The sequence below is a fragment of the Tachyglossus aculeatus genome, chromosome 21 (assembly GCF_015852505.1).
Source record: "Tachyglossus aculeatus isolate mTacAcu1 chromosome 21, mTacAcu1.pri, whole genome shotgun sequence".
Taxonomy (NCBI): domain Eukaryota; kingdom Metazoa; phylum Chordata; class Mammalia; order Monotremata; family Tachyglossidae; genus Tachyglossus; species Tachyglossus aculeatus.
In genome coordinates, this window is record NC_052086.1 from 20,037,439 (window position 1) to 20,049,025 (window position 11,587).

The window sequence follows — 11,587 nt, forward strand, 5'->3', positions numbered from 1 at the left end:
GCGTGGCGCTCTTTCGCGCCCCCTGGCGTCCGCGGTGCCAACCGCGGGCGGCCCGGGCCGCGGACCGATGGAGTCCCGGCGGCCGAGCCCGTCGGTGGGCGTGGGGCAGATGGGCGTGTCGCCGCGGGTGTCCTTCCTCCACCCTCGGGGCACCCCGGTGCCCGTGCTCTTCAGGTCCGCCACCCCACCAATCCTCCCATCCCATTTATTTCCGATCAGTGGAATCAGCATCATCATCCCCCTCTCCGTCCCCCCCACCTTACCTCCTTCCCTTCCCCACAGCACCTGTATATACGTATATATGTTTGTACTACATAATAATAATAATAATAATAATGGCATTTATTAAGCGCTTACTATGTGCAGAGCACTGTTCTAAACCCTGGGGAATTTACAAGGTGATCAGGTTGTCCCACGTGGGGCTCACAGTCTTCATCCCCATTTTACAGATGAGGGAACTGAGGCCCAGAGAAGCTAAGTGACTTGCCCTAAGTCACACAGCTGACAAGTGGTGGAGCCGCGATTTGAATCCATGACCTCTGACTCCAAAGCCCATGCTTTTTCCACTGAGCCACGCTTCTTCTCTATATATTTATTACTGTATTTATTTTACTTGTACATATCTATTCTATTTACTTTATTTTGTTAGTATGTTTGGTTTTGTCTCCCCCTTTTAGACCGTGAGCCCACTGTTGGGTAGGGACCGTCTCTAGATGTTGCCAACTTGGACTTGAGAAGCAGCGTGGCTCAGTGGAAAGAGCACGGGCGTTGGAGTCAGAGGTCATGGGTTCGAATCCCAGCTCCGTCACATCTCTGCTGTGTGACCTTGGGCAAGTCACTTAACTTCTCTGAGCCTCAGTTACCTCATCTGTAAAGTGGGGATTAAGACTGTGAACCCCACATGGGGCAACCTGATCCCTTTGTATCCCCCCCAGTGCTTAGAACAGTGCTTTGCACATAGTAAGCGCTTAACAAATGCCAACATTATTATTATTATTATTCCCAAGCGCTTAGTACAGTGCTCTGCACACAGTAAATGCTCAATAAATGCGATTGATTGATTGATTGAATGTGTGATTGGCAGATTTGAGGAAGGAGGGCGTTCCAGGCCAGAGGTAGGCCTGATCACCTTGTATCCTGCCAGCGCTTAGAACAGTGCTCTGCACACAGTAAGCACTCAATAAATACGATTGATTGATTGATCATCATCATAACGCCATTTGTTAAGGGCTTACTATGTGCAAAGCACTGTTCTAAGCGCTGGGGTGATACAAGGTAATCAAGTTGTCCCACAGGGGGCTCACAGTCTTCATCCCCATTTTACAGATGAGGGAACCAAGGCTCAGAGAAGTTAATCGATCAATCAATCAATCGTATGTATTGAGTGCTTACTGTGTGCAGAGCACTGTACCAAGCACTTGGGAAGTATAAGTTGGCAACATAGAGAGACGGTCCCTACCCAACAGTGGGCTCACAGGCTAGAAGGGGGAGACAGAGAACAAAACAAAACATATTAACAAAATGAATAGAATAGATATGTGACTTGCCCAAAGTCACACAGCAGACATGTGGTCGAGCCGGGATTATAATGGAATCATAATGATGGGATTTGTTAAGCGCTTACTATGTGCCAAGCACTGTTCTAATCATAATAATGATAGCATTTATTAAGCGCTTTCTATGTGCGAAGCACTGTTTTAAGCCCTGGGGGGATACAAGGTGATCAGGTTGACCCCCGTGGGGCTCACAGTCTTCATCCCCATTTTACAGATGAGGGAACTGAGGCTCAGAGAAGTTCAGTGACTTGCCCAAAGTCACACAGCATACTTGTGACGAAGCCGGGATTATAATGGAATCAAATTTATGGGATTTGTAAAGTGCTTACTGTGTGCCGAGCACTGTTCTAATCATAATAATGATAGCATTTATTAAGCACTTACTATGTGCAAAGCACTGTTCTAAGCGCTGGGGCGGCTACAAGGTGATCAGTTTGTCCCACGTGGGGCTCACAGTCTTAATCCCCATTTTACAGGTGAGAGAACTGAGGCTCAGAGAAGTGAAGGGACTTGCCCAAGGTCACACAGCAGACATGTGGCAGAGCCGGGATTATAATGGAATCATAATGATGGGATTTGTTAAGCGCTTACTATGTACCAAGCACTGTTCTAATAATAATAATGATAGCATTTGTTAAGCGCTTAGCATGTGCAAAGCACTGTTGTAAGCGCTGGGGCAGCTACAAGGTGATCAGGTTGTCCCACGGGGGGCTCACAGTCTTAATCCCCATTTTACAACTTGTCCGTCCCAAGTGCTTAGTTCAGTGCTCTGCACACAGTAAGCACTCAATAAATACTATTGAATGAATGAATAAATTTTACAGATGAGGGAACTGAGGCTCAGAGAAGTGAAGGGATTTCCCCAAGGTCACACAGCAGACTGAGCCCCCTCCTTCCTGTCCCTCTCCTCCCCCTCCCCATCCCCCCCGCCTTACCTCTTTCTCCTCCCCACAGCACCTGTATATATGTATATATGTTTGTACACATTTATTACTCTATTTATTTTACTTGTACATATTTATTCTATTTATTTTATTATGTTAATACATTTTGTTTTGTTGTCTGTCTCCCCCTTCTAGACTGTGAGCCCGTTGTTGGGTAGGGACCGTCTCTATATGTTGCCAACTTGTACTTCCCAAGCGCTTAGTCCAGTGCTCTGCACACAGTAAGCGCTCAATAAATGCGATTGAATGAATGAATGAATGAATGAATGAATGAATGTGGCGGGGCCGGGATTATAATGGAATCATAATGATGGGATTTGTTAAGCACTTACTATGTGCCAAGCACTGTTCTAATAATAATAATGATAGCATTTATTAAGCGCTTACTATGTGCAAAGCACTGTTGTAAGCGCTGGGGCAGCTACAAGGTGATCAGGTTGCCCCACAGGGGGCTCACAGTCTTCATCCCCATTTTACTGATGAGGTCACTGGGGCCCAGAGAATAATAATAATAATAATAATAATAATAAATTGGCATTTGTTAAGCGCTTACTATGTGCAAAGCACTGTTCTAAGTCTGGGGAGGATACAAGGTGATCAGGTTGTCCCACTTGGGGCTCACAACATTAATCCCCATTTTACAGATAAGGTAACTGAGGCCCAGAGAAGTGAAGCGACTTGCCCAAAGTCCCACAGCTGACAAGTGGCGGAGCCGGGATTAGAACCCACGACCTCTGGCTCCCAAGCCCAGGCTCTTTCCACGAAGCCATGCTGCATGGGGCAGATACAAGGTGCATAGAGAACCTGCATGGCTCAGTGGAAAGAGCACGGGCTTGGAAGTCAGAGGTCATGGGTTCTAATCCTGCCCTTGCCACTTGTCAGCTGTGTGACCTTGGGCAGGTTACTTCACTTCTCTGGGCCTCAGTGACCTCATCTCTAAAACGGGGATTGAGACTGTGAACCCCATGTGGGACAGGGACTGTGTCCAACTCAATTTGCTTGTAACCACGCCAGCGCTTAGTACAGTACTTGGCACCTAGTAAGCCCTTAACAAGTACCATTATTTACTATTATTAGTTGTAGTAATAATAATAATAATAATAAGGGTTTTTTTCCATGTCTCTGTATTCTTACCTTTTTAAAAAAATGATATTTAAGCCCTTTCTATGTGCCAGGCACTGTTCTAAGCATTGGGGTGGATAAAAATTCGTCAGGTTGGACACAGACCCTGTCCCACATGGGGCTCACACTCCAGCTAAGAGGGAGGACAGGAGAACTGAGGCATAGAGAAGAGCCCGTTGTTGGGTAGGGACCATCTCTGTTGCCAACTTGTACTTTCCAAGCGCTTAGTACAGTGCTCTGCACACAGTAAATGCTCAATAAATACGATTGAATGAATGAATGAATGAATAAGTGACTTGCCCAAGGTCACCCTGCAAGCAGTTGCTAGAGCTGGGATTAGAACCCCAGTCCTCTGATTCCCGGGCCCCTGCTCTTTCCACAAGGCCTTGTTGCTTCTCAGTGTGAGGCCAGGAAGTGAGCGGAGCAGGAAGCAGCAGTGTTAACTAAAAAATAATAATGATTGTGGTATTATTCATTCATTCAATCGCATTTACTGAGCGCTTACTGTGTGCAGAGCACTGTACTAAGCACTTGGGAAGTACAAGTTGGCAACATATAGAGACGGTCCCTACCCAACAGCGGGTTCACAATCTAGAAGGGGGAGACAGAGAACAAAACAAAACGTATTAACAAAATAAAATAAATAGAATAAATATGTACAAGTAAAATAAATAGAGTAATAAATATGTACAAACATATACACATATATATAGGTGTTGTGGAAAGGGGAAGGAGGTAAGGTGGGGGGGATGGGGAGGGGGAGGAGGTGCTTACTATGTGCCATGCACTGGAATAAGCACTGGGATAGATACACTACAAACTGAATTCAGGACAAGTTACTTCCCAGAATAATACTAATGATATTTGTTAAATACTTCCTATGTGTCAAGCTCTGTACTAAGCGCTGGGCAAGATGCAAGATAATCAGGTGGGATAATATCCCTGACCCACACAGGGCTCACAGTCTAAGTAGGAGGGAGCAAAGGTATTAAATCCCCATTTTACAGATGAGGTAACTGAGGCCCAGAGAAGTTAATTGAGTTGCCCAAGGTCATACAGTGGACACATGGCAGAACTAGGATTAGAACCCAGGTCAATCAATCAATCAATCATATTTATTGAGTGCTTACTGTGTGCAGAGCACCGTACTAAGTGCTTGGGAAGTACAAGTTGGCAAGATATGGAGACAGTCCCTACCCAACAGTGGGCTCACAGTCTAAAAGGGGGAGACAGAGAACAAAACCAAACATACTAACAAAATAAAATAAATAGAACGGATATGTACAAGTAAAATACATAAATAAATAGAGTAATTAATATGTACAAACATATATACATATATACAGGTGCTGTGGGGAAGGGAAGGAGGTAAGATGGGGGGGATGGAGAGGGGGACGAGGGGGAGAGGAAGGAAGGGGCTCAGTCTGGGAAGGCCTCCTGGAGGAGGTGAGCTCTCAGTAGGGCCTTGAAGGGAGGAAGAGAGCTAGCTTGGCGGATGGGCAGAGGGAGGGCATTCCAGGCCCGGGGGAGGACGTGGGCCGGGGGTCGATGGCGGGACAGGCGAGAACGAGGCACGGTGAGGAGGTTAGCGGCAGAAGAGCGAAGGGTGCGGGCTGGGCTGTAGAAGGAGAGAAGGGAGGTGAGGTAGGAGGGGGCGAGGGGATGGACAGCTTTGAAGCCCAGGGTGAGGAGTTTCTGCCTGGTGGGCAGATTGATTGGTAGCCACTAGGGATTTTTGAGGAGGGGAGTAACATGCCCAGAGCGTTTCTGGAGAAAGACAATCCAGGCAGCAGCATGAAGTATGGATTGAAGTGGGAAGAGACACGAGGATGGGAGATCAGAGAGAAGGCTGGTCCTCTGACTCCCAAGCTTGTGCTCTTTCCTCTATGCCAGGCTGCTCACTAAAGAGCTCCAGTGAGCCCTTATGAGCACACTTACTCTCAGGGAAACAGAAATGAGAGCTGCCTTTTGGATTTCGACTGCCAAGTACAGTGCTCTGCACACAGTAAGCGCTCAATTAATACGATTGAGTGAATGAGAATCACAGGTTCTCTGTGGCTTCTGGTTCACCCGGGCTTCTGGAAAGTTGACTCTGTTTTAGCTCAGACAGTCTCTGACCTTCTCTTTCTCCCCTCAGCTTAACGAATTCCAGTGATGCAGCTATGAAACACGCTTTGCCCAAGAGTCATTTACCCCAAGTGATTATTCATGACAACATAAGTGCCCAGCGTATTTGTGAAATAGAGGTAAAATAGTAACAGAGCTTAGTATTTGTAGGCCGCTTAATGGTCCCCATCCGGTAAATCCAAACTTCCCACATCCACCCTTGGGTTTTTTCTCAAAAGGGGAAACTGAGGCATAAAATTTCCACTATTGTTTGTCGTTCCTTAAAAGAAGGGTTGGGGGGAGTAGTCACCAAGGCCCTCTGGCACTTTGCCACCACCAAAATTGGAGAATCCAAGAATGGGAAGGGGTCTGGAGAGATGATCTCTGATTCAGCCCCTGCCTCGGTTCATAGTCCCGGCTTTGCCACTTGTCTGCTGGGTAACCTTGGGCAAGTCACTTCACTTCTCTGGGCCTCAGTTACTTCATCTTTAAAATGGGGATTGAGACTGTGAACCCTATGTGGGACAGGGATTGTGTCCGACCCTATTTGCTTGTATCCACCCCAGTGCTTAGTACAATGCCTGGCACAGTAAGCGCTTAACAAATACCACAATTATTATTATAATTATGACTCTAGAGGCAGGATCAATCCATAAACCAGTGGTCTTTACTGAGCACGTACTGTGGGCAAAGCACTGTGCTTGGGAGAGAACAACAGAGTAGGCAAACAGGATCCTTGCCCTCAAAACAGATATCTTTTCTTCCGTTAGAGCATCGAAAGGATGGAGACTCCACCATGCCTTGGTAGCTCATTCCTGAATTTTTGCCTTCCTACTCTTCCATTCTCTTCTCCCATTATGGTCCCGCCCATACTCTTTGTCTCCGTCTAGACTGTAAGTTCGTTAGGGGAAGGGGATGTATCTGCTAATTCTGTTGTATCGTGCTTTCCCAAGAGCTTAGTACAGTGCTCTGCATATAATAATAATAATAATGTTGGCATTTTTAAGCGCTTACTATGTGCAAATCACTGTTCTAAGCGCTGGGGGGGATACAAGGTGATCAGGTCGTCCCATGTGGGGTTCACAGTCTTAATCCCCATTTTACAGATGAGGTAACTGAGGCTCAGAGAAGTTAAGTAACTTGCCCAAGGTCACACAGCAGACATGTGGCGGAGCCGGGATTCGAACCCGTGACCTCTGATTCCAAAGCCCGGGCTCTTTCCACTGAGCCACGCTGCTTCTCAGCGCTTATAGTAAGCGCTTATAGTAAGCGCTTATAGTAAGCTTATAGTAAGCGCTTAGTAAATACCATTGATTGATTCCTCGCAAGCTAATCTTTTTAATGGGCCTCTCACCCTTCCCCCCTGCCTGGACCTCCTGCCCCTTTCATATCGACAGATCACTGTCTCCCATTCTCCAAGCCCTTCCAAAATCATATCTCTTCCAAGAGGCCTTCTCCAATGAATTTCTGATTTCTCTAATAATAATAATAATAATAACTGTGGTATTTGTCAAGAGCTTACTACCTTCCTGAATTTTTGCCTTCCTACTCTTCCATTCTCTTCTCCCGTTACAGTCCTGTCCACCCTCTTTTTCTCCGTCTAGACTGTAAGGTCGTTATGGAAAGGGGATGTAGAGAAGCAGCGCTTAGAACACTGCTTTGCACATAGTAAATGCTTAATAAATGCCATTATTATTGTTAGGAAGCACTCAATAAAGACGATTGAGTGAATGAATGAATGAATGAAATAAGTGAAATGGTCTCTGTTGGAGGGAATTATTAATATTCAGTAATAATTGTGGTATCTGTTAAGCGCTGGGGTACATACAAGTTAATCAGGTTGGACACAATCTCTGTCCCGCCTGGGGCTCACCATCTAAGAAGGAGGGAGAACAGGCATTCAAACCTGTTGAATTGATTTGAATTGAATTAAATTCAATCCTGTTGAATCCTACTGAATTGAATTTTACAGATGAGGAAACTGACTTGCCCAAGGCCACACGGTGGGCAAGTGGCAGAGCCATGGTTAGAACCAACCAAGCTTCTCTGTCTCTAACACACTGGAGCCAGTCACCACTATCATCATCATCAATCGTATTTATTGAGCGCTTACTATGTGCAGAGCACTGTACTAGGCGCTTGGGAAGTACAAATTGGCAACACATAGAGACAGCCCCTACCCAACAGTGGGCTCACAGTCTAAAAGGGGGAGACAGAGAACAAAACCAAACATACTAACAAAATAAAATAAATAGAATAGATATGTACAAATAAAATAAATAAATAAATAAATAGAGTAATAGGCAGCCCTGTGTCCGCCTGCCTATGTCACAGTGATGTAGGACCAGAGGTCACAACACACTTTCTCTTTAGCTAACATCTTTTTCACAAAAGACTAAAGACCTCTGTCACCTTGCTGATCAAGACCATGTCCTTGATTGTACTGGGAGGAAGCAGTGTGGCCCAGTGAAAGGAGCACGGGCTCAGGAGGCAGAGGAGCTGGGTTCAAATCCTGGCTCTGCTAGTTGCTTACTCTGTGGCCTTAGGCAAGTCACTTCTCTTGTCTGTGCCTCAGTTTCCTCATCTGAAAAATGGGGAAGTAAATACCTGTTCTCCCTTCCCTTTAGACTGTGAGCCCCCTGTTGCGTAGGGACTGTCTCTATATGTTGCCAACTTGTACTTCCCAAGCGCTTAGTACAGTGCTCTGCACACAGTAAGCGCTCAATAAATATGATTGATTGATTGATTAATTGATTTAGACTGTGAGCCCCACGTGGGACTGGGATTGTGTTCGACCTAATCATCTTGTACCTACTCCACAGTTGCCAAATAGTAAGCATTAACAAATACTGCAGTTAGCATCATTCATTCATTCAATCATATTTATTGAGTGCTTACTGTGTGCAGAGCACTGTACTAAGCACTTGGGAAGTACAAGTCGGCAACCTATAGAGACGGTCCCTACCAAACAACAGGCTCACAGTCTAGAAGGGGGAGACAGACAACAAAACAAAATGTGTAGACGGGTGTCAAAATCATCAGAACAAATAGAATTAAGGCTATATGCACATCGTTAACAAAATAAATAGAATAGTAAATATGTACAAGTAAAATAGAGTAATAAATCTGGACAAATATATACAAGTGCTGTGGGGAGGGGAAGGAGGTAGGGCGGGGGAATGGAGAGGAGGAGAGGAAAAAGGGGGCTCAGTGTGGGAAGGCCTCCTGGAGGAGGTGAGCTCTCAGTAGGGCCTTGAAGGAAGGAAGAGAGCTAGCTTGGCGGATGGGCAGAGGGAGGCCATTCCAGGCCCGGGGGAGGACGTGGGCCGGGGGTCAATGGTGGGACAGGCGAGAACGAGGCCCGGTGAGGAAGGTTAGTGGCAGAGGAGCTGAGGGTGCGGGCTGGGCTGGAGAAGGAGAGAAGGGAAGTGAGGTAGGAGGGGGCGAGGTGATGGACAGCCTTGAAGCCGAGAGTGAGTGTCATCATTATGATTTTTGTTAGTAATAAGTGCTTAATAATAATAATGCTTGTTAAGTGCTTACTATGTGCCAAGCACTGTTCTAAAAGCTGGGGATGATACGAGTTAATCAGGTTGGACACAATCCTGTCGCACATGGGGCTCACACTCACGCCCATTTTACAGGTGAGTGAACTGAGGCACCGAGAAGGGAAGTGACTTGCCCAAGGTCACACAGCAGACAAGTGGCAGAGCCGGAATCAGAACCCATGGCCTTCTGACTCCCACAGTGCTCTGCACGTAGTGGCTGCTCAGTGGATGCCACCAATTAATTAATCTGCACATCATCCCTCAGAGCTGGGAAGGGACAAATATTTTTTGGATGGGGAAACTGAGGCACGGGGTTAGGACCTGGCTACCTCGAGGTCACAGAACATTTGATAACATAGCTGGGAATGGAACCTAAGTCTCTTAATTTCCTCCCCACAGTGCTTTGACTGGGGTGGTGCCAATCTGGGGCATTTCAGACTGACCACCCTCCTAGACTGTAAGCTCCCTGTGGACAGGAAACATTCATTCATTCAATCATATTTATTGAAGTGCTTACGGTGTTCAGGGCACTGTACTAAACATTTGGGAGAGGCACATTCCCTGCAGTCTGCCAACTCTGTTATATTGTACTCTGCCAAGAACTTAGGACAGTGCTCTGAACACACTAAGCTCTCTATAAACACGATCGGCTGACTGATGTTTAACTGCTGTCTTGGATAATAATAAATAATAAATAAATAAATAATAATTACAAATATATTAATATTTATAATATTAAAATACAATAATTAATAAATATATTAATATAATGTATTATATCTAATATATTAATATAAATAATTAATAATAATAATAATGGCATTTATTAAGTGCTGACTATGTGCAATGCACTGTCCTAAGCGCTGGGGAGGTACAAGATAATCAGGTTGCCCCACAGGGGGCTCACAGCCTTAATCCCCATTTTACAGATGAGGTAACTGAGGTTCAGAGAAGTTAAGCGACTCGCCCAAAGTCACACAGCTGGGATTTGCCTTTCATCATCATCAATCGTATTTATTGAGCGCTTACTGTGTGCCGAGCACCGTACTAAGCGCTTGGGAAGTACAAATTGGCAACATATAGAGACAGTCCCTACCCAACAGTGGGCTCACAGTCTAAGAGGGGGAGACGGAGAACAAAACCAAACATACTAACCAAATAAAATAAATAGAATAGATATGTACAAGTAAAATAAATAAATAAATAAGTAAGTAAGTAAATAAATAAATAAATAAATAGAGTAAGAAATATGTACAAACATATATACATATATACAGGTGCTGTGGGGCAGGGAAGGAGGTAAGATGAGGGGATGGAGAGGGGGACGAGGGGGAGAGGAAGGAAGGGGCTCAGTCTGGGAAGGCCACCTGGAGGAGGTGAGCTCTCAGTAGGGCCTTTGCCTTCCCTCTCCTACTGCTTCCCGAATGGGGCCGAGAACAATGCTGGCGGGTTTTGAATGGTTCTTTACGCAAAGTTTCCCTGTGGCCCACGTCCTTTGGGAAGCGGTGGGGGCCCTCTTTCTCTCCCCACGGAGTTGGAAATGCACCCTTCCTCTAAGCACTGCTTTGTTTTCTCCAAGTCCAATGCCACGGACAAGACCAAGAGGAAGTCCGCCCACCAGCACAACCACCTGAAGAAGAAGTTCTTGACCGACCAGATAAAGAAGATCCGGCGCTGGAGGCGGGAAGCTCAGAGCTTCCTCAAGTACATGGCGCTGACCAACCTGGAAAGCGATGAAGAGGCTCTCGCTGGGACTTCTCAGGCTGATGCAGCTCAAGAGCCTCCCAAGATGAAAATCCCTTCCAGATCCACAGGCGAGGCTCCATCTAAGTCAAACAGCCCGGCCGCGGCGTCATCTGCCAAACGAAACGCCTCCATGTCAGGGACCGGAGCAAGTCTTTAGGCTTGCACCGTAATAAACTACCCCCAGGGCCCAGAAAAGCTGCTCCTTCCCATTTTTAGGTTTGCTTCAGTTTCAAGTAACTTTTATTCTGAACCTTTGAAGTGTGCCCAGAGTGAATTCCTTGGAATCTCAATCAATCAATCAATCAATCGTATTTATTAAGCGCTTACTGTGTGCAGAGCACTGTACTGAGCGCTTGGGAGGTACAAGTTGGCAACATATAGAGACAGCAGTCCCTACCCAACAGTGGGCTCACAGTCTAAAAGGGGGAGGCAGAGAACAAAACCAAACATAATAACAAAATAAAATAAATAGAATAGATATGTACAAGTAAAATAAATAAATAAGAGGGGAGGCCAGCTCATCATGGGCTGGGATACCTTCAAGGTCCTTCCTTTAGTAGCACGA

The 11,587-nt window shown here is 45.9% G+C and overlaps 1 protein-coding gene across 1 annotated transcript; it reads left to right on the forward strand.

Annotated features, from left to right (window-relative positions):
* On the forward strand, positions 1–11,210 carry C21H5orf52 (chromosome 21 C5orf52 homolog). The gene is made up of 3 exons (XM_038763868.1): positions 1–174; positions 5,760–5,868; positions 10,856–11,210. Exons 1-3 carry the CDS (start codon positions 68–70, stop codon positions 11,177–11,179), a joined length of 540 nt encoding a protein of 179 aa, XP_038619796.1. The 5' UTR covers positions 1–67; the 3' UTR covers positions 11,180–11,210.
* Positions 11,211–11,587: the final 377 nt, after the last annotated feature.